Source organism: Cervus canadensis, chromosome 5, assembly GCF_019320065.1.
Source record: "Cervus canadensis isolate Bull #8, Minnesota chromosome 5, ASM1932006v1, whole genome shotgun sequence".
Classification (NCBI taxonomy): domain Eukaryota; kingdom Metazoa; phylum Chordata; class Mammalia; order Artiodactyla; family Cervidae; genus Cervus; species Cervus canadensis.
The window spans coordinates 98,788,750-98,813,608 of NC_057390.1; the positions used below are offsets into that span (position 1 = coordinate 98,788,750).

At 63.2% G+C, this 24,859-nt stretch overlaps 2 protein-coding genes across 18 annotated transcripts in view; both read right to left on the minus strand.

Moving 5' to 3' along the window:
- Positions 1-342: 342 nt before the first annotated feature.
- On the minus strand, positions 343-10,767 carry INPP5E (inositol polyphosphate-5-phosphatase E). Of its 3 annotated transcripts, none has more exons than XM_043470072.1 (11): positions 10,639-10,767; positions 8,706-9,787; positions 5,491-5,614; positions 4,198-4,295; positions 3,529-3,653; positions 3,318-3,437; positions 2,996-3,103; positions 2,487-2,648; positions 2,275-2,390; positions 2,041-2,135; positions 343-1,527 (listed from the first exon to the last, which is right to left on the minus strand). In XM_043470072.1, exons 2-11 carry the CDS (start codon positions 9,551-9,553, stop codon positions 1,395-1,397), a joined length of 1,929 nt encoding a protein of 642 aa, XP_043326007.1. In that variant the 5' UTR covers positions 9,554-9,787; positions 10,639-10,767; the 3' UTR covers positions 343-1,394. The 3 variants fall into 3 exon arrangements, with proteins under 3 accessions (XP_043326007.1, XP_043326008.1, XP_043326006.1); XM_043470073.1 differs by having other exon boundaries at positions 2,019-2,135; XM_043470071.1 differs by having other exon boundaries at positions 1,999-2,135; positions 10,639-10,765.
- A 418-nt stretch (positions 10,768-11,185) lies between these two features.
- The window catches only part of SEC16A (SEC16 homolog A, endoplasmic reticulum export factor), a 30,901-nt gene continuing 17,227 nt past the window's right edge, over positions 11,186-24,859 (minus strand). For 3 of the 15 annotated variants that reach the window (XM_043470043.1, XM_043470049.1, XM_043470042.1), the window contains 20 exons: positions 24,370-24,467; positions 23,917-23,998; positions 23,641-23,758; positions 23,389-23,500; positions 23,132-23,237; positions 22,398-22,538; positions 21,137-21,250; positions 20,821-21,013; positions 20,218-20,448; positions 19,753-19,835; positions 18,772-18,903; positions 16,850-16,930; positions 16,613-16,669; positions 16,398-16,509; positions 15,868-16,005; positions 15,534-15,610; positions 14,826-14,906; positions 14,304-14,363; positions 13,407-13,484; positions 11,186-12,652 (listed from right to left, as the gene is read on the minus strand). In XM_043470043.1, the coding sequence (XP_043325978.1) occupies positions 12,584-12,652; positions 13,407-13,484; positions 14,304-14,363; positions 14,826-14,906; positions 15,534-15,610; positions 15,868-16,005; positions 16,398-16,509; positions 16,613-16,669; positions 16,850-16,930; positions 18,772-18,903; positions 19,753-19,835; positions 20,218-20,448; positions 20,821-21,013; positions 21,137-21,250; positions 22,398-22,538; positions 23,132-23,237; positions 23,389-23,500; positions 23,641-23,758; positions 23,917-23,998; positions 24,370-24,467 (2,163 nt within the window). In that variant the 3' untranslated portion in view covers positions 11,186-12,583. The remainder of the gene's footprint in view (positions 12,653-13,406; positions 13,485-14,303; positions 14,364-14,825; positions 14,907-15,533; positions 15,611-15,867; positions 16,006-16,397; positions 16,510-16,612; positions 16,670-16,849; positions 16,931-18,771; positions 18,904-19,752; positions 19,836-20,217; positions 20,449-20,820; positions 21,014-21,136; positions 21,251-22,397; positions 22,539-23,131; positions 23,238-23,388; positions 23,501-23,640; positions 23,759-23,916; positions 23,999-24,369; positions 24,468-24,859) is intronic. The other 12 variants (XM_043470044.1, XM_043470054.1, XM_043470051.1 and 9 more) reach the window with 12 other exon arrangements.

Consider the following 24,859-nt stretch of genomic DNA (forward strand, 5'->3'; position numbering starts at 1 on the left):
TGCAGACCCTGGTCAACTTCATTTGCATTAATTTGAATTTCAACCTAACTTTCCAAGTAAAATCCCATTCACGTAAGTCTAACGGCTTTCATAAAATACACTGCTTCGCTGTGGACCCATGAAATGTGTGCAGTGACCCCTTTCCCCCTGCCGCCCACCCCTCCCCTGGCCCAGGACATGAAGCTCAGTCTCAAGCGAAACTAGTTCACACCGGTGTCACTAATTTCTCCATGATTTGTGTCAGAGAAAATGCGGAGAAAGAATCCATAAAACCCTACTCATCGTGACTCCCGTTACCAGAAAAATTTGTATAACAGGAGACTTCCTGTTAATTGATTTAAAGCTCAATGGTACATTTTTTCATCAAAATTTTATATATCCAGTCTGAAGAATTTCCAGAAATCAGATGGGATAGGCCGCGCATTCTCATTCATGGAATTTTCTGAATTTGTATCAAAAGACTGGGTGTGTGTTGCTTTAAAATGGAGACACATCTTGGAAGCTGAAGCTAATGAAAGTTGGATACAGTATTGGTTGGAACTGACTTAACGTCACTCAACAGGATCTGTGGAGAACACTTACCTGGGGCCGAGCATGGGTACAGACGCAAACATGGGACGGGGCCAGGTGAGGCTGAGCTGCCCCTGAGCTCACAGTGACAGCCTGTGCTCGCAAGAGCCTTGCAAGAACAGGTGTGCAAAACTGGTCTTTCTAGGACCCAATCTTTGGCCACAAAGAGCTTAAGATTCAATATATGCATTTATTTAAAAATATAAATATGGAAAAATAAATAACTTGAAAGACCAGATTGAATACCCCTAGATTTTCCCACGTTTAAAGTCTACGCCTTTTTTTTGTTTGTTTTTATGAGATGGGGTGTAAGCCACAAGGCAGTAACGGGCTCTAAATCACTTAAGAAAAAAAGACGGGGTGGCCTCGGCCAGCAAAGTGGCAACACCCCACACTTCCAGCGGCTGCTCTGGGCCGGAAGTGGTCCCTCACGCTCCTGCTGCTCTGGGCTGCCGTGACCTCAGCAGATGGACCCAACGGCTAGAGGGGAAAGCGAGGCAGTTCATGGGCCTGAGCAGCGCCCCCTGCCCGCCACTGGGCATCAGAAGGACAGCTCTGGGTCTGGGTTGGCGGGCGGGGAGGCTGCTTCCAATGATGAACCTGGACGTGCACACGTGATGACCTAACGGGAGGTTAGGGCACCTGCCCGCAGGGCGCGTGACCTGCGCTTGGCTAGCCCGACGCGGTCCTTCTGCCGCTGACGACCCCCACAGTGCGGGGAGGTCAGGGTCGGCCCTGCGCAGCCCAGCCTGAGCGGGGGCTCTGCGGGGACGTGCTGGTTCCGTCCTGGGCACAGCCTGTACCTGGGCCTTCCTCAGACGCCCTCAGGAGACGGTGCAGATGGCGCTGGCGTGCTGGCTCTTGAGTGCCTGCTGCCTCTGGATCTCTCTGGAGATGCGTCTCTTGATTCCCAGCAGGTACAGCTCCCGGTCAAACTTCCCAGCAGCTAGTGGGATACTGGGGAGGAAGGGCCATCAGGAGGGCAGTGTCCTCCCAGCCCCGACTCCTGGGTGTCGGCCACAGGCGGGCGGCACGTGGAGGGGCTGGGCACAGCTGAGGCCTGGGTCCCGGGGCTGCGCCCGGCCCTACCAGCCGCACGCCAACCCGCTGCCGTGTGCCGGGAGCCGGGGGACGCTGCCTCCCGCCTGTGCCAGGCCGGCCCCATGGTAGGTGGCCCCCGCCGCCCACCAGCTGTTTTGGGGGCTGTGTGTCTGGGAGGCCTGGCTGGCTCGGGGTGTGGGCGAGGTCCCCACCCTCTGGTGCATCGCTCGCCTGACGCTGGCTTCTGACCCCCTAGGCAGCCATGTCCCCTTGGGGCGCCCAGAACCCCACTCTCCTCAGGGCATCGGGACATGCCGAGGCCAGGCTGTGTGCTCAGGCTGCCCCCCGCCCGGGGCCCGGGAGCGGGGGCATCCGGGGGGTACTGACTTGTCTCTCCCCGGCCTCACTTTGACCCGGAACAGGCCGTACACGGGGCGGTGGTCGGATGTCCTGATGCCGGGGCAGGAGGAGTACTTTACGGGGCAGATGTCGTCCTTGTGGCGGCTCCTGAACAGGACGCGGTCCTGCGGGCGGGCCCGGGGGCCGGTTGGCGGCGGGCGGGGCCGGCCCGCGCTTCCCTCGCTGCCCTCCAGCAGAGTCCCCTCGCACGGAAGCCCCCGGGGCCCGGCCCCCGCTCCCCAGCCCCGCAGGCAGGCGGCTCACCGTGTAGGACGGGGTCCTCTGCTTGGAGGTGCTGTCATACGAGTCCTTCCCGACGTCGAACTTGTACGACGGCAGGAAGTGGATGTCCGGCTCCTGGAAGCCCTTGAAGATGGACCCTGGGAAGGGGCGTGGCCCCGGCTCGGTGGCGGCTCAGGGCCAGCACCCCCACGCCCCTTGGGCCCGCCGGCCGCGGCAGCGCCCGGCCTGCTCACCTCTCTGCATCTCACGGGCGAGCTGGTCATGCTGCAGCAGGGCCTGCACGCTGGAGCCAGGGTCCTGCCTCAGGATGGCCTCCACGGTCGCCCGCCCCCCGCTCAGGCGGAAGTTGAAGTCTCCGAACCAGAAGACCTCGTCGAAGCGGGTGGTGACGTCCGCTGGGGCATGAGAGGCAGGGAGGTGTGTGAGACCCGCCCCCCTCTCCCCGTGTGTCTGCACCCCGACTCCGGGTCAGGATACTCCCGCACGCCCCCGGAAGCAGGCGGCAGCCCAGGACCCCCTTGGGGCTCAGGGCCAGGGAGGCGCAGGGGTGGGGGGGTGCCCGCATCTTTCTGGGTTCATGGGGTCACAACTCGGGGAGCCTGGCGCCAGACCTTGCTTCAGGTTGGTGAGTGACTGCAGACGTTTCTGGCCTTGGTTCTCAAAGCTCTAACCATTCCTCTCCATTAAACCACCCAGAGAATGAGGGAAGTCGCCGTGTCTGGGGGAGGGTACAGCTGCTCACCAGCGTCGGAGCGGTAGGGGCTGGTGTCCGGCACGTTCTTGGGCAGGGCCAGGCCCTGGACGGTCTTGCTGTAGTCCACCAGCCGCTCACCCACCTTCCCGTCTCCAGCTGCAAGGACAGCAGGGTGGGGCCTCTCCACAGGCAGATTTCTGAGCCCAAGGTTGGTGCCTGGGGGTCGGTCCGAGACAGACCCCCCACCCAGCAAGGTCTATCACCCAGCATCTGCACCGTGACCCTCCCCTCGAGAGGTCTGGGGCCTACAGTTGAAGGGGGGCCTACACGTGAAGGACAGGTGAAGGGGGGCCACAGGTGAAGGACTTACAGGTGAAGTGGGACGTGATGAAGAGCAGGGAGGTGCCGAAGAAGGTGAAGCTGACGCCCAGGGCCCCCTTGGTCTTGATCTGGGACACGATGCGGGTGGTCACCGTGGAGCTCTCCACCTCTGCGCGGGAGGAGCAGGGCTGACCCAGGCTGTCCCCGGGGGCCGGCCAGGCTGCCCGCCCCCAGCCTGCACATCCACCCGGGGCGCCCACCTGAGCAGAACCAGATGAGGTCCCTGCGGATGAGCACGGACATGTAGAGCGCGCCGTGGGCTGCCGAGTACAGCATGACGTAGTGCGGGCCCAGCGTCTCCTGCAGCCGCGTCTCCCACTCCCGCCTGCGGGGCAGTGGGGGCGGTCAGAGCCGCACAGCTCGAGGGCAAGCCTGCGCCGCCTCCTGTGTCTCCGTCACGGCCACGGGTCCTCCGCTGCCTCCCAGAGGCCAAGAGCAGGAGCCCAGGGAGGCGGGAGGGGGGCCACCTGGAGCCCAGACCCCTCCCCCCAGGGTCTGGAGCAGGCCGGGCACCTCCACTCCGGCCAGGCTGGTGCCTACCGCTGGTCTCTGCCGCGACCCTGCCCATCACCAGGTGAGCTGAGCACACGGCCAGGATGGGTGAGCGCTGATGCTCAGGGGCCGCGCCGCGCGGGGCCCGGAGCAGCTGTCTATTTACAAGACGCTCAGTCCCGTTTCTTTTAAACTCTGTGCGTCCCCACTCAAGAAGAAAGCAATCCCGGTTGAGTCCGGGCTTGACCACAGCCCATGTCACCCCTCACATGGGGGTCTCGGCCGAAGGACCGAGACCGGTTCACAGGACCGCGCGGGAGCGGCCGGTCGGGGACGCGGAGCCGGTGGGGAAGCAGCAGGGGAGACCCCGGCCCTACCTGTCGGAGCAGCCCTCCTGGACGCCCACGACATACAGGTCCTGGGCCAGGTCAGCCTCGGCTGGCAGCAGGAGCTCGTCCAGGTTCGGGGGCAGCTCCTGCGGAAAGGCAGCTGCTGGCAGGGGCTGCAGGGGCCCCACAGCGGGGGCTCCGCTCCGGGGCATCCTTGACCACACACGGTGAGCCGCTGGCCCGGGCAGGCGGCCCACCCCTCCCTCAGCCTGTCCTCCATCCCTTGCTGGGGCCCACACACAGCAACTGTGCTGCCTCTGGCCCCGGGGCCTGGCTGCCCACAAGGGGACCCCCCCACACACACCTCTGCCCTCACAGCAGCCCCGGGGAGGGAGGTGGGCACCTGGCAGGCGGTCTCCACGCCCCCACCAGCGGCGGCCCAGGCGCCCCGGGCCCCAGGTGCAGGCCAGGCCATGGACGGCCCGGGGCTCCCCGTGGACAGCAGAGCCAGAAGCCCGGGCACCTGCCTGCACTTCTGCTGAGGGGGTGGTTTTGTGGGGGGCCTGTCCTGAAGCAGCCCCACCCGCCACCCTGACCGACAGCAGCCTGGGAAGCGGCCACGTCCGTTCTTCGCATGAGACATGCTGAGATGCGCTTCAGTGCGCACGGGCAACAGGAGGCAATCCAGACGGGGCCAGGGGTCCCGCTGGGCGTTAGGTCGCCCGCCGTCTAGAGGAAGCCCGTGGCCAGCCCCAGAGTCGGAGCCTCCTGCACGCAGGGGCAGACACCCCTAGCTGTGGGAAGGGACCCCCCAGGAGACATGGGGTGGCTGGAGAGAAAGCCCCTGCTGGGCTCCCCCAGAAATCAGCGTGTGAACCACACGCCCCCTGGCTGCAGTCGCTCCGGGCCGCCAGCTCACAGGCGGGATGGAGGACATGAGCCCCGACCACGGCGACACACGGCGGGAGACAGACCCGGACCACGGCGTGGACACCCGCCCGCGGTGTGCATCGGGGCACCGTGTCCCCACACGCTTGTTTGCACTCGCACGAGTGGCCCGGGGCAACTAGAGCAGCAGGGCCGCGTGGTGGGGGAAGGGTACGGCCACCTGGAGGCCAGGTGGCTGTCAGGAAATGTCTGCTCCTTCCTTCCAAATCTGCCGTTAGCCTACAACAGCTCTAGAACGTACAGCGTCCCTGCAAACCGAAGCATTCGTGCCGCGTGAAGCAGTGGAGAGGTGGGCGAGAGACGCTGTGCCAGCCAGGAGGCTCCTCTGCGCGCCCCGGGGAAGAATCCGGAAGGAGCCCCGCCCCGTCCCACGTGGGGCCGGCGCCTGCTCACCTTCTGGCCCTGCATGTTCCATGTGGCCACGAACAGAGCCACGGTCCGGTCCGGGAAGTAACGGGCCAGCTCGTCCGCCCCCATCAGGGCCCCGCTTGCCAGGAGGCTCCCCTCCAGGTAGCTCCTGCGGAGACGGGCCAGATTGAGCTGGGGGTCGCAGCAGACGGACCCAGAGAGGGGCTAGGAGCAGGACACATCTCTGGGCCGGGAGCCCCTCCCAGAGCTGGAGTGGCCTCAGGACCCTGGCGGGGGTCGGGGGGAGCACAGTGCGGAGAGCCCCTGCAGTCCAGGGAAACCTGCCATGTCCATGGCTCTACAGACACCCGCAGGCTCCTGGCCTCCAGAGAGGAAGGGACAGGCAGGTGACGTTTGGGGCTTTTGGGGGGACCCTCTAAGGGCAAGGCCCTGGAAGGGCTGAGGAGGTCGAGGTGGGCTTCTGGACTGTAAGCAGACTTGGGGGGCACGCCCTTCCCCGGGGCTCGGGCCTCTGCCTCGCCATCCGGCCCTGGGAGCTTGTAAAGGCTGCCCGGGATGCCTCTGTCTTTGCAGGTTCAATCCACCGTAGGCTCTCACAGAGTAACTCATGCAAACGGTGCAAAGAGTCAAACACCGCCGCAGAGTCCTTGCAGGGCCTCTGTCCTCACAGGGCTGTCTGCCTGTCTCCACTTAACCCAAGAGCAGCCTCACACGGGCCCAGGTGCCAGGGAGACTTCATTTAGGGACAAACCTGAGACTCATGTCATTTCCACACATCCACGAAAGCCTGTTAGTACTGCCTCGGTTTTTTTTTTCCTTCCCAACTGTGTGAAAACTGTTTCCCTTGGGCCCGTGACAAGGACTGTGCCTGACTGATCAGGTTCCCAACGACAGAGAGGAACGCACAGGCTCAAACGTCCAGGCTCAACCCGTCCATCCCAAAGGAGATCAGTCCCGAATATTCATTGGAAGGACTGATGTTGAAGCTGAAACTCCAATACTTTGGCCACCTGATGTGAAGAGCTGACAAGTTGAAACGTCTCACTTGCTCTTGTCATTCCCACTTGCTTAGAAGACCGTAGACCCTGGCTTGCAGAGATAGGCACCAATCCCTTGGAAGGAGATGAAGTTAGAGTCCAGTCCTTACAAGCTCTGCAGGACAAGAGCTCGAGGATGTCAGGAGGCAGGCGCCTCCCTGAGGCTGCCCCGTATTGAGGACCCCGTCGGGCTGCCTGCAGGGGCTGCCTTCTCCAAACCAGCCCCATCCGCAGGGGGGAGCAGAAGGCAGCCCCTCAAGGGCACAGTCCACGGCCCTTTCCTCAGTCCTTGGCCTCGACCCCGGCCAGGCCCGGGCTGTGTGCCGCCCACAGGCTGAGACTCGCGCCTGCACTTTCAGGGTTACTATCACTCCTTCTTAATCAACGACATAGTTTGCTTATTTGGCTGTCATGGGCCTGGTGAAGCAAGGAGATCCAACCCGTCCATCCCAAAGGAGATCAGTCCTGGGTGTTCACCGGAAGGACTGATGCTGAAGCTGAAACTCCAATACTTTGGCCACCTGATGCGAAGAGCTGACTCATTGGAACAGACCCTGATGCTGGGAGGGATTGGGGGCAGGAGGAGAAAGGGATGACAGAGGATGAGATGGCTGGATGGCATCACCGACTCGATGGGCATGAGTCTGGGTAAACTCCGGGAGTTGGTGATGGACAGGGAGGCCTGGAGCGCTGCAGTCCATGGGGTCGCAGAGAGTCGGACATGACTGAGCGACTGAACTGAACTGGGTCTTAGTTGTGGCACGCAGGAGCTTCCATCTTTGCTATGCGGGATCTTTAGTTGTGGCACACCAATTCTTCACTGTGGCACGTGGGATTTGGTTCCCTGACCGGGGATTGAACCCAGTCCCCCGGGACTCGGAGCGCAGTCTTAGCCACTGGACCACCAGGGAAATCACCTACACTTTTCAGTGGCTGGGGAAAACAAGTATTTTTGTGCCAAGGGAAAATGACCTGAAACTCACATTTCGGCCTCCTCGAACAAAGTGTTCCTTTGTCCACAACACTATGCGGTTGGTGTGTGTGGCCTGGGGCTGCTTTTTCATCCCCACAGCAGAGGTTAACACTTGCCAGAGACCGCATGGCTCACAGACTCGAAACAGTCACTGGGCTGGATTGGAGGGGCGCGCCGGGGGGGCAGCCGAGGCAGAGCTCCCCCGCCCCCCTCCCGGGGGGGGCCTTGGCATCAATCAGGGGGTGGGTGGGGTGGGGCCCCCGGAGTCAGGGCAGTGGCCAGAAGCGCGCCTCAAACCACCCGCCCAGCCCTCGCCGACAAGTCAGGAGGCCGGAGAGGCAGGTTCAGGGCCGGGCCCAGCGTGGACGGGCAGTGGGGGCAGGCAGGGAGGGCACAGCATGACTTCTGAGTCACAGCCTGGGCAGCACAGCATGGCCCCGAGCCCAAGCTCCCGGAAAAAACAGGCCAGCAGACAGCCGGTGGCTGTGGGCGGATTGGGCTAGAAGCCCCTGGGGACTGGGCCTGGTGTGCCCCGAGGCTCTGGGTCAGGGCCGGGGGTTCAGAGGTGGAGATGGGGGCAGCACCTGCCTCCCCTTCAAGATATAAATTAGGCGATAATTAGGACTAACCACTCAAGCCCTGTGAAGCTGGACACCCAGCATCCTCCTTGCCCACAGGGTCGGGGGCCAAGCCCTGAACGTTAGGAAACCCTGGGGCGCTTCTGAGCATCAAGGACAGAGGTGGGGCTTCTGCCTGTGCCCCTCCCTGCTGGAGGTGGGCCACAGGGACCCTCCCCTGGGGGCAGCCTGGCCACGCCCCTGGGGCCCCCCAGCCCCATCCAGCTCTCCATTCTGGAAGAGTGCCAGCAGGTGCTTGGGGCACGGCTGCCTCACAGTGGTTCTCAGCAAAAGGACTGTGTGGACACGGGTCCCGGGACACACCTGAGTCCTGGGCCCACCTCCACACGCACACGAAGGGCTGCTCCTGACAAGAGCAAGAAGCAGGAAGGAAAACAGGCCCGCCCCGCGTGCAGAGGGGTCTTCGCACCTGACCGGCTACGTTTCACAGGAGCCCGGGGGCTGAGACGCAGGAGGAGAAGCTGGGGGGTGTGGCTGGGAGGGCGGGGGGAGGAGATGGCCCACACACGCTCTCAGGAGAGCCTGCCCACGGCTCTCACGGGGCCTCTGAGGGCTCCCCGAGGCCCGAGGCCGCCTCCCCCAGGGCCCTACCTGCTCCGGACGTCCTTGGCACGGATGGGCGCCAGGAGGCTGAAGGTGGACCTGGACGAGTGGAGGGAGCAGTCGTCGCAGGCCAGGGGGCTCGGGGGCCGGCCAGGGCCCAGGCTGCTGTGCGCACGGAACAGCCTGGCCTGTAGCCGGAGCTTGTAGTCGGCATGATCCGGGTCCACCTTGTTCGCTGTCCGCAGGCCTTCGGAGGCCACGTTGCGGCCCATGGCGGGCAGCGGGCGCGGGGAAAGCAGGCTGGCCAGCCGGGGGGCACTCCCGGCCGAGGCCCCTTCCCGGTGCAGCAGGTCCAGGGACGTGCTGATCATCCCGGAAAGACAGTTTCCCCATGAGGAGGGCCCCCCGCTGCCCGGGGCCCTGCGAGCCGTGGGGATCTCCTGCAGGGAGGCGCTCAGGCAAGGTGGGGAGCCGCTGCGGGTGGGGGTCCTGGGGGTCTCGTCCTGCAGGGAGCCCCCCGAGGGGCTGGCCCCATTCCGCACAGTCAGGTCCTCACGGCTGGTTCGAAAACGCCTCTTTCTCCAGCCCTTCTCATCCAGGGATAGCGCCCGCTCCAGCCTGGGCCTCGGGGGTGGCGGCTTCGGGGTGAAGGGTCTCGCTTGGGCCTGTGGGTCCTCGTTGCTGACTTGCTCTGGGGTGTCCAGGGGGAGCTCTGGGCTCCTCTCGGGTCCCCGAAGGTCGCCAGCAGCCGGGGACCCCAGGCAGGGGACAGGCTCTTCATCACTGTTTGGAAGCAGTCCCTTGAGCATGCTGCCTTCAGGACGCAGACACCCCTGGGGAGTGGGCTGCTGGGAGGCGGCCTCTGAGTGCCCCAAGCTCGCCAACTTGGATGGCATAGTCCGGGGGGCCAGCCCTCAGGGCTGGGGGCAGCCTGGCTGACCCGGGAAACGGCTCCTCTGGGTGCTGCTGCCTACGCCCAGGGTCAGGGCCGTGTGCTCAGCCGTGGCTGGCGGGGTCGCGGAGCAGAGGCATGGCAGCAGCTCCCCCTCAGGCCTGGGGTGGTCCGGCTCGCACAGGACCTGCTGCTGCATAGCTGGGAGCCCCGAAGGTCCGGAGTCCCAAGAAAGTACCTAAGGGAACACCCTGCAATTAGCCTTCATCACTGGGGTGGTGATGCCATTTAATGATCCTGAAGGACAGCACGGGTCAGCATGACAGAGCGGACAGGTCATTAGCGGCGGAGCAAGAACAAGCATTTAGGCATCCTGGTCTGCTGGCTCCTCCCAGGAGACGGGTGAAAAGTCCAGCATCTTAGGATGGAGGGAAGCCCCCCTTGCGGGGGGTGGGGGGATGGGCGGGGGCACGGCTCCTCACTTGGGGAGCCAGGGGCCCAAGGAGCGAGAATTCCCGCCGCAAAGGAGTAGGCGCAGCCTCGGAGCGAGACCCGGACCAAGCCCAATCCTCACCCCCCACCCCCACCCCGCGGGGTCAGACGGCCCTAACTCGCTCACCTGCGCGCCCACCACCATCGCTCGGCCCGCAGATCCCGCCCCGAGAGCAGGCGACCCTGAGCGGGTCTGCGGCCCGGCCGCGAAGGCCCCTGACTCAGGATTAGCGAGTCTGGCCCGGCCGGTTGCGCGCTCCCCACGGTAACAACCGCCCGGAGCCGCGGGGCTGGAGACGGGGTGCGGGGGACGAGACCCGCGCCCGGGATCCTGGCGCGACACGGACCCCCGCGCCCCGCTCCGCGCCGCGGAGTCCGGCGACCCGATCCCGCGCCAAGGACCCGTGCGCCCGGACTCCAACCCCGGGGTCGCCCCGCCCCGTCCTCGAGCCCAGCTTAGGGGTCGTCCCGCCTAAGGCCTCCGCGCTCCCGCTCAGGGGTCACTCGGCGCCTAGGTCTGCTGGCCCCGTATCCCCGCCCTGGACTTTCTCCAGGACTGCCGCCCCCGCCCGGGGTCATCGCGCCCCGTGCCCCCACCTCTTGATGCCGCCAGCTCCCCAGCTCCGCGGGCTTCGGCGGCCGCTCCCCGGCAACCGGCGGGCAGGGCGGCCTGGATCCCGGTGCCCGCAGCGGCCACTGGCGGCCGGAGGACCTAGGCGCGTGGAGCGAGGGCCGAGGGCGGAGGGCGCCCTCGGGTGGGCGCCGGGAGCGCCGGCGGCTTCCTCCCGACTAGCGTAGCTCGCGCCCCGCCCCCACCCCGCCCCCCGGGCCCGCCCCCAGCCCCGCAGCCCCGCCCTGCCCCTCGTCGCCGTATTTGACCAGTGGGGGACCCTGGGGCGGACTGGGGCATAGAAAGCAGAGCGCTACCCCGGTCCCTCTTCACTGCCCTCAGGATGGGTTTTCCTATCAGGCCCGCCCACCGCCCATCGGAGAGGAACCCCTTTCTCCGGGGGGCCCCTAGCGGACGGGTCTGGCAGAGGGACAGAAAGTAGTGGCCCAGGGAGCCCTAGCAGCCAATCAAATTGCAGAGGAGGCCCAGATCCCCAAAGGCTTCAATAAACAAAAGGAGGCAGGGTGAAAGGGCTTGAGAGCGCAAAATATTTTATTTAACAATTTGCATTTAGGAAAAATAGCAGCTCCCGCCTCGGAGGAAGCTTCTTGAATCAAAACTCGCTGGCGGTGGGCACAGACAACAGGCAGGGCGGCGCCCAGCAGGTCTCAGCCTGGGGGTTGCACTAGCTCTGCCCCTGGACATGAGACCGCCCGCCGGTGAGGCCGGCCCCTCCCAAAGGGACACATCTGTGACGCGTCCTGGAAACTGTTCTGCAGGTCCCTCTGAGACGACCCAGTGGACCCGAGGGCCCTGTGCTGACCCCACCCAACCCGAGCCCGGACACTTGGATTAAAACCCAACAAACCACGTCCCCCAGCGTTCTACAGAAATTATTTCCTAATGATTTTTATAAATATTTAAATCTTTTCTTTAGTCCCTTTAGACTGAACAAGAAGAATGAACAGTTTTGAGAACAGTCGATGAAGCCTTAAAGCTGAGGCTGCCAGGAGGTCATCGTCCTGTGCCAGTTCACAGGCTGAGTCAGCAGCTGAGCCGCTGACAAGTCCGGGGCCAGAAAGGTCGGCCTCTGGAGCTTCAGACAAGAAACAGCTGCAAGCCACTTTCTTCAGGATGTTACCAGCTCCCTAAGCGACGCAGCGGTGAGGGTGAGAGGCAGCAGTGGGCTGGCATCACTGCCGGGACCGGCCGCGGGAAGCAGGGCCCGGAGGGCCCACAGAAAAACCCAAACCAACCCCGGGAGTCCCAGCTGCGACGCTGGACCCGTCACTCAGAACAGCTCCGTCCCAGCTGGTCCCTCTGACTGCTGGAAGCCTGGTCCTGGTGAGGTCACAGGACACCACGCAGAGCTGGGCACGTCTTGGCTCCAGGAGACAAAACACATGTCAGGAGCGAGGGCTGCTCTCAAAACCTAATGAAACTGCTGCTAAAGGAAGCCCAGTTTCCTCTGAGATGAAGCACCCTTCCAGGCTCAACAACATGGAGCGGGGGCTGACCTGACCGCCTCCGGGTACAGGGCAGGCAGGCGAGCTCCTCTCTGAGTCAAAGGTGCACGGTCTCCTCCTGGCGTCTGAAAGGACCTCTGGGCTTTATTTGGCAACGATTCACCATGAGGTTTTGAGAGATGCCTTAGCAAAATCCTCCTGCAGCCAAGATTGCTCCAGCTTCACTAAGTGTCACGTCCTTAAGTGACTGCAAACGGTGGATCCTTAAATCATTCCTTTGGGTCAAAGAGTCACTGTTCATCCAGCATCTTGAAGGTGTCGAATTAATGTTGGAACGCTCCGTAAGTCACTTCTGAGTCGCTGCGTTCACGTCCATCTGGGGACAGACTGGAGTCGCAGGCCATCGGCCTCAGCCCTTGGCAAACAGCCACCTCCCGTCCTGGTGCCGCTCCAGGACACGGCCTTTCTAGCTTAACGCCGGGTACTTCCTCTGGCCAATCCTCCCCGTCCTTGAGCTTCCTGAGGTGGCAGGGGCCTGAAACAACAGGGACAGGACTGAGGTCTGCATGCTGGCCCCAGGGGGGCCGCGGAACAAGCAGAACAGACAACTGGTCTCAACGAACAGGTGTGTGTGCCGTCTCTTGCGCAGCCCAGGTCCCTGACTGAGGCAGGGTGGTGGGGTGAGGCCGCGCCCACAGCCGGGTCTGAGGAGCCCCAACTGGTGAAGGGGGAGGCAGGGAGCGCCCGGGGAGGCGGCACGGGGCACAGGCGTTTACTCTGGATCCCAGGAAAACCCTAACCCAAGTGCAAGTCAAGGAAGTTTTGTGAAGGCATCCGCAATGTGAAGATCCAGCAGAGAAGACCCCCTCAGCTGTGGACTGCAGACGCGGATGGTGGCTGGGAGCAGGGAGGGCGCAGTCACGGGGGCCCACCCCAAGGGAGCCAGAGGTTGGGAACCCCAGGTGACGAGGGCAGGGTCTGCCTTGGGTCAGGGGAGGTAAAGCCAAGACCTCCCGGCAGACCCCCTCCTCTATTGCGTCCCAAGACTGCCCCCACCTCCTGTCCACTCTCTCCAGGTCAGAGCCTGGGAGGGAGACAAATGAAAGGAAGCATTTCCCGCCTGAAGGCTACCAGCCACCAGGTGAAGAGAAGCCAAGGTCAGCAGGGGAGGGGTTAGCCCCACCCCAGGGCGGCGGCAGCAGGAGACTGCTGGGGCGCCCAGCCCCTCCCCCGGGCAGCACCGCCACCCCAGGGCAGCGGCCGGCCGGGCGGACAGCGAGGGCACTTACTTGTGCAAGCTGAGCCAGGTTGTAGAAGGGCACCGCGGCCCCAGAAGGGGCCCCCGCGGGCGCCGGAGCGCCGGGAGCCTGGGGAGCACAGAGGGAGGGCGTCTCACCCCCAGACCGAGCACAGCCGCTCGGCGCGCTTGCAAATACAGACACGGTTTCTGAGGAAGGGTTTGTCACGCTTTCGAAGACGCCACAGAAGCAGGTCAAAGGCGCTTATTGAAGAACTACATTTAATTATTTAACGGGGCTCAGAGAAACAGTCACACCAGGGCATGCACACGCAGCAGTGGGGGAGGGGAGCAGGTACTAGGGACCGCCCCAGACCGCAGGTGCCCAGCTACAACACCCAGCGCTCTAGTCACAAACCAACAAGTCCCAGGAAGTCTTTCTGCTGAGCCACAGGAAAAGCCTAGTTCCACAACGCGTGGAAAAGCTGAAGTATTTATTCCTTTATTTCCCATACAGCCTGACCACAGGACAGCAGTCACCACCTCACCCTGCCTGGCCTGAAACACTTTCCCCTGCTGATCAGAAAACAGAACCTCTGCTTTTGAAATAAGGGTGTCCTGATCCCAGCCGGCTTCTGATGTGCGCGCGTGCACGCACACACACACCCTGTGAGGCTACGCCTGTGACTAGTCCTTTAAAAAACTCAGTTCAGAAAGAGCACAACCACAGAGCTAGTCCCTTCTCTGTGGGCATCCTGGAGCCAGCCTGACCGTGGATGTGCCTGGATATCCGACACCACCCTCCGAGAACCCCGACAGAAAGGGACGCTGCGCGCTCAGGCGTGTGAGGGCCGAGCGGCGACAGGTGACGTCAGCAGCCGGGGCACAGTGGGCAGCAGAGCGACCTCGGGGGAAGACCAGCCCCGTGCACACGGCCAGCCACAGGTACCTGGTCAAAATGCTGGCTCACTTCCCGTGATAACGAGCTCAGCGAGCTACAGCGCGAAAGCTACAAAACAGCAAGAACACAGACACAAACACCGAAGTCAGCGTGCGCGCCGCTGCTCCGCGTCGGCAGCTCAACCCCGAGGAGTACACTGCCGCTGGAATCAGCACGGCTCCATGGGGAGAAAGCCTGAAACTCCTGTTTCATGGGCAGTTTTTACAGGAAAGGACCCATGCAAGACGGAGGTTTGCCTAGCCCTGGGCCTCGGGTGGCCTGACCTCACGCTGCCCGAGGGACAGAGGGGACCCCCGCGGACGAGCACTCGCAGCCCTCACTCTGGCCCAAGCTCCCAAAGGACTCTGCGGACACACGTGTGACTTTTTTAAGAAACACAACACTACTCCGGTTCCTTAGTTTCTAAACTGCCCTTTCGCCGCCCGTTAACACCGTCTCAGAGAAGCCATTCGGACAACGTGGCCCCCGGGGCCCAGATTCTCCGCAGATGCGCCCCCCGGTGCTGTTTACCTCTCCTCCCTGGGGGCCATCCAATCCAGACGCTGGGAGTTCAGGTCCAGGGAGCGAGGGCACTGCAGGCCCGAACACCTGCCGGGACAGGGGGAGGCTGCTACCAGCAAAGCCGGGCGAGCCTGGGGCTCCCACACGAGGCAGGGCCACCCGCGACGAGCGCACGAGCTCCCGGGGGCGCCTTCTGAGAAGCCCTGCAGGTTCCGCACGGACCTGCTCCTCCAACCCGCATCGCACCCTTACTTACCGGGCACCTGCTGTGCGCCCCATGGTGGCCCTGCAACCGGCACTGTGACCCCATCCACGGGGCGGCACCCCGAGGCTCAGAGGACCTGAATGGCCCCATTCCCTGCCCCCACCTTTTCCTTTCAGCCTCGCCACACCGCTTGTGGGATCTCAGCTCCCCAACCAGGGACTGAACCCTTGCCCTACAGGGGGACGTATAGGGTCCTAACCGCTGGACCATCAGCCCCCCACCCCCAAACTTTAAATAGCTAAGTAATGGAGAACCCGGGCTGAAATCAAGCTCCATCCAACCTTAGATATCAAACTCTAAATGACTGTATTTTACACACACGAAGAAACCCTTTACGCTATTAAAACGTCAGTAGGACAGTGTTCCCAGAGAACACGCGCGTGGCCACCTCTCGGGGGAGCAGGAGGCTGACTTCCACTGCCCCCCACGCCCCCGCCCTGCGCAGGGCTCACCTTGGTATCCGAGGTGGGCTCCGGCCTGGCTGGCCCCTCCCTGCCGGCCCCCTCGGCGGACGGCACCTCCTCTGCATCTACGGGGAGACGGGGGGTGGGGGGGAGGCCCTCACTCATCCACACGGCCCTGGGGCCAGGGGACTCAGCCCCAGGGGATGCGCTCCACCTGCCCCCCCCCGCCCCCCCCAGCGCACACACGCCTGCAGACAGCATGGCGGGCCTCGCGCTCTGCGTCTGCGGCGCTCTTCTTGAAAGTGGACCAAGGCCAGGGGCCCAGAAGGAGACCCAAGGTCAGCAGGCGGGGGCGAACACCCCTGCTGAGTGGGCTATGTACCTGTGTTTGGGCCCAACAGGTGAGCTGGAATTGGAAGCGGGGCCAGGGGTGCAAAGAGGTCAGTGGGAGCCAGGGCTGACTCGCTCCGCTGGGGTCCCCCCGGGTTCAAGATGTCCACGTAACGTGCCCTGGTCCCAGCTATGACGCAGAGAGGGGGCAAGGTCACCCCATGCCGTGGTCCCTGCTCCACCCTCCATGTGTCCAGGGAGCATGGGGACCCCACTTCCAGCCCCAGGGAGGCCGGGCTCTGACAGGGAGCCTCTCCCGGGGCCTGCTGCTCAGGTGAGGGTCTCACTTCATGCCATGATGCCACCAGGATGCCTTTCCAATTGATCGGATCCACCCTTCCAGGACCACTCACTGCTCAGGAAGACGCGCACCCCCACCCCAGACTCATCCTCAGAGAACCAGCCCTCTTCTCGCGGGAGACAAACCACGCCTGACAGACACGTGGTCCCTGCTGGGCTCTGGAGTGCGTAGAGGACAAACAGACGACCCAGATGACCTAGCTTTGGGCTAGGCTTTGTTACCTGCTTTTCTAGAATACATGTTCACAGTGGGCCTGGGGGGCCCTCCGGGACCAGGGTGGGCAGCGTGTGGAGCCTTGGGAAGGGCAGCTGGAGGCGGGGGCGGAGCCTTCTTCTGCAGAAGGAAAGCCCACTTGGAGATCCGCCGCCCCACAGCTCCTGCCCTGGGGAGGGCCTCTCCGCCCGGGGTTCCAGCGAATGCCTGAGTCCCAGCTCACCTCCTCCTCCGGCTCGTTGACATCCACCCATCGGTTCTTCTTCTCATCCCAGACGATCTGCCGGGGTCGTGAAAAGTGAAAAGAGAACTCAGCACCACGAGGCGAGCAGAGTCAGACCCTGAGCACGCAAGAGGCACTGGCTCGGGTTCGCCGAGGGCTGAGACGCTTCATGCAAACAGCTGGACGCCCTGCTGCTGCAGACCCCCCGGATCCTCAGGCCCACCTGGCAGGACTCACCGATTTGTTCTTGTCGTCTGGCAGATAAGCTTCTGTCCTTTTCTTCACAGGCAGCCAGCGGGAGAACCAGGATTCGCTGCTCTGAACAGAGAAACCACCAGAACGAGCCTGAGGACGTGGCGCTGAGAACGAGCCCATCACAGCAGGGCCGGCCCGCGTGAGCCCCCGAGTCAGGGCCCGCGTGAGCCCCCGTGTCAGGGCCCGCAGGCGCCACGGCCACAGAGACAGGAGGCAGATGCCCGGCTGGAGGCGGGAGCGGCCTCCAGGGCTCAGGGCTTCGGTGTGGAAGACGACAGAGTCCTGGGGACGGTGGTGGTGGCCGCACGACAGAACCGCGCACTTAAAAACAGCGAAGTGGCCAGTGTGATGTGTATTTTACCACAATTATAAAAATCGGAACAGTAATTTGCCTCCTGGAGCATCTCACATCCAAACGCCAACGACGAGCAGCCTGAGAGCGTCTCCCCCAGCAGCAGTGATGCCAGCAAGTCCCTGCGGGCTCCTCACAACAGGCCCTTGCGCCCCCAGGCTGGGACAGGGCAGGTGTCAGGGAGGTTGGCCTTGTCCCACACACACTGCCTGTCACGTCCACCGCAAAGCGCAGCAGCTCCACAGCCCCAACCCGCTCTGAACCTGTGGCCGACTCCGCGCTAGGGGCAGGGGCGGGAATCCAGTCACCTGCACGACTCACGAACATTTTGAATTAAACTTGTGTTTACTTGTGATACCAGCCATGGGGGCTTCCCTGGTGGCACAGTGGATAGGAATCTGCCTGCCAACGTGGGGGACATGGGTTCCATCTCTCATCCAAGGAGATCCCCTGTGCTGCAGAGCAACTAAACCCGGAGCCCTGACTGTGGAGCCTGCTTCCCGGAGCCCAGGAGCCCCGACTGCGGAGCCCGAGCACCCTGGAGCCCGTGCGCCACAAGAGAAGCCGCCGCAGCGAGAAGCCTACACATTGCCACAAAGCAGCCTCCACTGCTGCAACTAGAGAAAGCCAGTGTGCAGCAACCCAGACCCACAATGACCAAAAACAAATAATTAAAAAAAAGATACCAGCCATTAAGGCAGTCTGCTGAGCGCTAGACTAAGAACCATGTTCTTCCCAAGCCACCATCAAAGGATAAGAGGCCACCCAAGGCTGGAAAAAACGTTCACAACACACATCTGACAGAACCTGCATCCAGGTGAGAAGGACCACCGCCAGCCTGCTGACCCCGGAAATGACGGGAGAAGACCTAAGCGGATCCCCGCAGACAAGGCGGGGTGGGGACAAGCGCCTGGAAAGGCGCCGTGTAGTGACTCATCAGCAGAGGCACCAACCCCCGCACAACGGCCACCATCAGGAGGGCGGACAGTGCAGCCCCGGGGATGACGGGGCTGGGGTCTGGCCTGCGGGTGCCGGAAGGACCACCTGGCGAACGTGCGAGGAGGCCTGTCCAGAGGACGTTCTAAAGCTGGACACGCGGCCGTCCCGTGACGCTGGGATATACTCTCGGGAAAGAAGTGCATTTACCACCACAAAAGAGACGAGAAAACTCACGTGGCTGTATCCCTAATAAACGCAAACTAAAACGAAGCAATTAACGTCCGTTACTGGGAGCAAGCACGACAGAAGCGTGGTGCGCGCCACGATGACGTGAGGCTCAGCAAGGGCCCAACCTGACCAGTGGTCAGTGCGGACACCACCCTCCGGGCAGGTGGACAGGCCCTGGACCTGCAGGCCTCAGGGCGGGCAGCGGCCCCCGCTCTGAGCTGGTGGTTCACACGTGGACACAGACACAGACACACACACCGCACCGCACACAGGCGGCCCTTCCAAAACACGCTGGGCTCCATCGTCACACACACGCTGTGTCGTCGCCTCGGCACGACGAGGGTCTGTGCGACCCCACCCCTGCCCGGCTGGGGCTGAGAGTCACCTTCTTCGGCTCCTTGCTCTCCTTCTTGGCGGCCTGGACAGGTCTCTGCACTTCGGGTGCGGGCGTCAGCGGCGCGGGTGGCTGCAGGGCATGCGGCGGCGCCTCGGAGCCCGGTGAGGTCCTGAAGGAGCCCTGGGGGGACAGGGCGCAGCTCAGCGGGGGCGCCTCTCGGCCCGCACGGCGCACGCGAGGGGCTGGAGAGGCCCCGCTTCCAGGGTCCCCGGCCTTGAGAACAAGGTCTTCCAGGGGCCCGAGGCGCTCCCAGTGCGGGTCCTGGAATCCACTGGGCCAGCGGGAAGGAGGAAGCGGGACACACATGAGCACGGAGGACAGGGGTGGTTTAAGAGACAGAATTGTTTAGAAAGACGTTCATCCCCGAGCTGAGACAATTTTTTCAATACACTTAAACGGTCACTTTTACTTTCTCAGGGACACAATATTTTAACGGTAAAATACACAAGGAGAGTGTCCCAGGACACCAAAGAGAACTGGCAATCTGTAAGAAGCTTCCAGACCACGTATATAAAAGCATTTATCCACCTGCCCTCCCATCCCTGCCACTGGGATCACAGCACACAGAAAGGGTGTTTGTTTATGTCAAACACGTCTGATACAATGAATCTTAACTTCAAGGAAAGCACTAAAAGTCTTATGGATCCTGAAAAAGATGCAGAAGTCAGAGAAGTTCTCCATCTTAGAAAGCCTAAAACTGACAAGATAATTTCATTACAGATACATATTTCTCTTCCTTAAAAACCTTCTTTTATACTATTACTGTTCTCCCTATTAACGTTTTCATTAGTTCTTCATATTTTAAGGATTCAAGGTTTCTCTTTATGAAGTACTTCAAAAGACCACCTCATAAATTTAAGTGCTATTGATCTACTTACAATTTAAGAAAGAAGAACTGGAGTACTTATTCGGTGGAGTTTACATAAAACAAATAAATAGCTTAAAAACAAAAATGAAGTGGGCAAGTACCATATTAGCAAAGTTCCCACCAAACTCCTCCTCTCCCGGCTCCGAGTGCGAGCTTCTGCCCGGCGTCTCCTGCGGCGCCGCCCCTGCCAAGGGAAGCGCGGCTCCGGTGAGCTCGGCACCGGCGCCCGGGGTGGGGAGCACGCGGCCACGCCCGCCGCTGGGGATGCACGGCTCCCCCACCCGCCAGGCCTCCCGAAACCTTCAGAGACCCAGACTGCACTGTTCTAAACATGTAAAGATGAAGCTTCAGTTTAAGAGCCAGGTTGTCCAGGTGGACAGACGGCCAGGGACAGCCCTGTAGGAGGGTCAGCATGTCCCCGGGGTCACAGGGTTGCCCCCCTCCGCCCCGGGACACCCACTCCCACCTCCTCCCAGTCGGGATGACTTAGGTTCCTCCTACAGGCACCTCCATGAAGAGCAAACCCACTCTGCTCTGCCCTCAGGACGGCCCCTTGGCAGACCCACCTGCGTCCTGGCTCCTGGCCTCTGGGAGCAGGCGGTCCGTGTCCTGGAGGGTTGGCACCCCAGGTCCGGGGTACAGGGCCACAGGGTCAGGCCCAGAGGGCTCTGCAAAGCCAGGTACAGCCCCCGGGGGTCCATGTACAGGCCCCAGCTCGACAGGGCCCGGCAGTGGCACAGGTAACATGGGCACCCGGGTGGGGACGACTGGTGGGCCGTCGGGGAGCATCAGAGGAGCTGCGGGAGGTGGTGGAGAAGGACCGTCTGAGGCCACGTGCTCGCCCCAGTGCCTCTGCAAGCACACCTCGTTCACTGGGAGACGGAACCCCGCGTCTGAGCACAAAGGCTGAGGCTGCCGGGGTGTCACGGGGCCTCACTCTGCACAGTGCAGGGCGTGGGCTCGAGGCCGCGGGACGCCCTGACAGCCCGGCAGGCCGCCGTCTGGCCCCGCGCAGGCCCTCTGCCTTCACGGCCCTCCCACCCCGCTGCCTCTGGGCACACAGGCGGCCCGCCCACTCCGCCAGACCGTCAGAGCCACGGGACCCGGCGGGCTCGTCGAGGGAGGCGGCCGCGGGCGGAGGAGCCGCGGGACCGCGCTCGCGGGCTCACCTGAGGGCAGCAGCCGCACGTCCTGGCTGAAGAGCTCTGCGCCGGGCGCCGGCGGGGCCAGCAGCGGGTTGTCAGCGCCCAGGCCCAACAGCTGGGGGGGTCCCGGGCCGTCACGGGGCCCCCCCTCAGGGCTTGGCGAGCTGGAGCAGCGCGGGGGGCAGGCTCCATCCTGACTCCAGGCCACGGCGCCCTCCTGAGGGAGGAGGGCCTCAGATGTCTCCCCGCCGGACGCCGCCCCCCGCCCGACAGAGGTGCCCGGAGCACAGACGCCGACAAGCGCGGTGTACACACAAGGGCCCCATCACCCCCAGCGCACCTCGGCCTGTCTCTCCACGAGCCGCAGCTGGGCCAGCCAGGCGGGCTCCGCAGACGCCTCCTCCTCCGGCTTCTCCTTCAGCTGAGGGTCAAAGAGGCGCAACTGGGAGGCGACCTGGAAACACGCGGAGATGCAGGCTCTGCTCCCACAGGAGACGCCCGCCACACCCGCCACGGCCTGGGGACAGGCCAGACCGGACACGCAGTTCCTCCCCCACGGGAGCCCTGAGCTGCACTCGCGGGACCATCCATGACCGTGTACACGCGAAGAGAGGAGTCTGGGAACATCCACGACCGTGTACACGTGAAGAGAGGACCTGGAAACACCTGTGACCGTGTACGCGTGAGGAGAGGGCCTTGGAACACCCATGACTGTGTACATGTGAGGAGAAGGCCTGGGAACACCCATGACTGTGTACATGTGAGGAGAGGGCCTGGGAACACCCATGACTGTGTACACGTGAGGAGAAGGCCTGGGAACACCCATGACTGTGTACACGTGAGGAGAAGGCCTGGGAACACCCATGACTGTGTACATGTGAGGAGAAGGCCTGGGAACACCCATGACTGTGTACATGTGAGGAGAGGGCCTGGGAACACCCATGACTGTGTACACGTGAGCAGAGGGCCTGGGAACATCCGTGATTGTGTAGGCGTGAGCAGAGGGCCTGGGACGTCAGCACCCCCTGCGCTGGCCGCGGAGGCCACAGCACTGGACAGACCCTGGGGCGCTGAGCCCGCCTCCACTGGACTCTACTCGCCGAGGTGTCCCCCGACCTAGAGGCGCTCACGCTCTGGGGGCCGCGGGGGGCACAGACACACCAAGTCTGGCCTCACGGTAACGGCTGGAGCTATGGCACAGAAACGTGGGCTCAGCAGCCCGCCTGTGAGGCTCCTGTGACTCTGAGAGCGTCCGTGGCAAAGCTCTTCAGTGTCACGAGGGTGCGGGGTCACTGCCACCTCCAGGGAGAGGGACACATGGATGCTGGGCGCTGGCAGGAGGTCGTCACGTGCTTTCTGTCTCACGGAGCGAGAAGTTGGGGCCGTGGGGCCACAGCCAGGACCCACCCCAGCGAGGCTGGGGTGCCCGGGTACGTGGGCCTCCTGAAAGCAGGCCCTTCTCATGCCAAAGCTCCCAAGGGCCCTCTGCTGCGGTGCGAACACCTGCCCCCGCCCAGGAACGTGCAGGACCCACCCCAGTTGGGAGGTCTGAGCGCCGCGCTGCCGTGGCCCTGGGGCCCCTGGGCTGCAGGAGGCATCACCTGCGCCAGCTGGCGGAGCAGCACCGGCGAGTGTCTGTGAGGCTCTGCCAGGACGCTCTTGGCGATCGCCTCGCAGTAGTGGAAGGCCTGCGTGGCCAGCCCCATCTCGGCCAGGCGGCAGCAGTAGATGAACTTGAACACCTGGGACAGACAGACGAACTCAGTGGGCTTGAGCCGCCCAGGGCCGCCCCCCCGCACCCGGCCGGCCCTGCCCTGGTCCTTCTGTCCTTCCTCTGCGTTCTCCACGCCCCCTGCCCTGCCTGCCCAGAGCAGAGCCAGTCTCCTTCCCTCAGCAGGTTTAGATCAGAGCACACAACTAAGCTTCTGAGAAACACAGCCGTCAGCGTTCTCAACCACGGGGCGAGCACGAGGCGCCACCGCACGTGTGCCTGACGGCGGCCCTCGGGAGCCACCCGCGCGCCCACCCTGCGCGGCTGGCAGCACACGCACAGGCCCGTCGGGCACACCCTCCCCGAAACGCCGTCCACAGCTGACAGGAGAGAAACTGGCCACCAAACAGTGCAAGTTCTTAGCACTTAGTGCTGAGAACCAAACCACAGCCAGAACTCTCAATTCCACGGGCTTTCGTTCTCGAGCATTACAGATTAAGACCTCCTCAAATTTCCAAACAGATTTCATCGCTTTTGTTTCTTTGAATAGAACCCCTAAGAGCTGCAACCCTGTGAGCACTGACCACGCCCAAAGCCAGGTCAGAGCTGGAACCCGGGCCCCACCTGGAAGCTGGGTAAGGAGCAGGTCTGTGCCCCCAACGACTGCGCGAACTCGTAGGCTTCTGTCCTCTGGATCGCTTCGTTGGTCGCGAACTTTAAAAACGGCAAACTGTGGAGGACAGGCGTCGTGTCACGCTGGAGCGGGCCCCCGAAGCAGAAGCGCCGGCACACCATGCCCCACGCGTGCGGCCCCAGTCGGCCACGTGGGGCCCTGTCCCTTCTAAGGGGCGCGGGCGCCACGATGCAGACATGTCCCTTACCTGTGGTTTGACCCGATTAAGACAAGCTTTGTGGTCTTCTTGGTGTACACCCCAAATCCAACCTGGGCCATGAGGTAGCAGAAGTGCGCGGCGTCGAGGAGCCCTTTGGAGGCTGAGGGGATGGAAAGCAGGCGGGCTCGGGCTCCGGGACGGCACCGCACTCCCAGGGACACACGGACACCCCGGACAGAGGGACAGTCTCGGGCTGGAGCACCGAGGCCCAGCACCCCTTCCGCATCCAGCCTGACCTACCCAGGGTGTCGCCCATCGTGGCCATGGCCCGAGACTCCACGTCCACGTTGCTGCTCAGGTTGGACAAGATCATGGCCAAGTGCGGCCGCCAGTCTCCCCACTTCTCATCCCCACAGCACTGAAACCAGAAGCAAGCACAGAGCACTCAGCCTCAGAACACACTCAGCTCCGCAGGGCCCCAGTGCGCGGGTGTGGGGAGGAAGCAGGCGCGGGACGTCCGCGTGGGAGCAGGCTCCACGCAGACGCTGAACTGAGGCGCCGTCAGGACCCACTGACCGTGGACGCGGCCGGCATCCGCCCTGACATCAGCTGGTAGACGGTCTGCAGGGGGTCATTGATTGGAAGGCTGTTGGCAAACCTAAGCAGATGTAAAAAGACGTTCAGCCAGAAAACAAGACACAAAACAAGCCTGGCCTCACCTCCGCCAGTCTGGTGACTGGCCTGATGCTTAACCTGGGCCAAACGTACACACCAGTGTTTTTATAAGGCTGGAGTAGAGGGAGAGTACAGAATTCATTGAGGTTTTACAGAATTAAACGCTGCAGTCGACAAAAAAAGTTAAATCCCTTAGCCACACCACCCGAGGCAGAGGGCCCAGCCAGCCCACAGCCAGGCGTGGCAGACAGGCCTCCCCAGCCTCCTCCGCCAACAGCTCAGGGGCCCGTGGGCTCCCCACTCCACAGGAGGCCGGGCCCCGCCCACAGCCCGCGCCACGGCAGGACTCCTCACCTGGTCATGACTCTGGCGTGCGTCCGGCTGTCCATCTTACTGGCAAGTAACAGGGCGTGACCCCACAAGCCATTCTTCATCGCAGACTCTAAGGCGTCCTGCAAAGGCAGCGAGAGTGTGTTGGGGCCCTGAGAACAACAGGGGCCCTGGAGCGTGTGCTGCCGGGAAGGGGCAGAGGGTGCAACTGCAGGTGAGAAGTCAAACGGACCGAAGGCCCTGAGGCGCGTGCCGCACGCAGAGACGCAGAGGAGGTGGGCTCCAAGCTTCCCCCTGGTCGGAGCCCCTGCGGGACACTGTGGAAGCACCCTGCCCTCAGCACCGTCACCCAGGGGACACATGCTGTCGGGACCAGGGCCAGCAGGGCAGCAGCACCGCCATCCCCTCCATGGCGACCACGGGCTCCAGGACGCTGACTCCCCAGGCCCAGAACGACCCCTGGGCCCCACTGGGCATCTGCTCGGCACCAATAGGGCCTTTGGCACCACAGCCC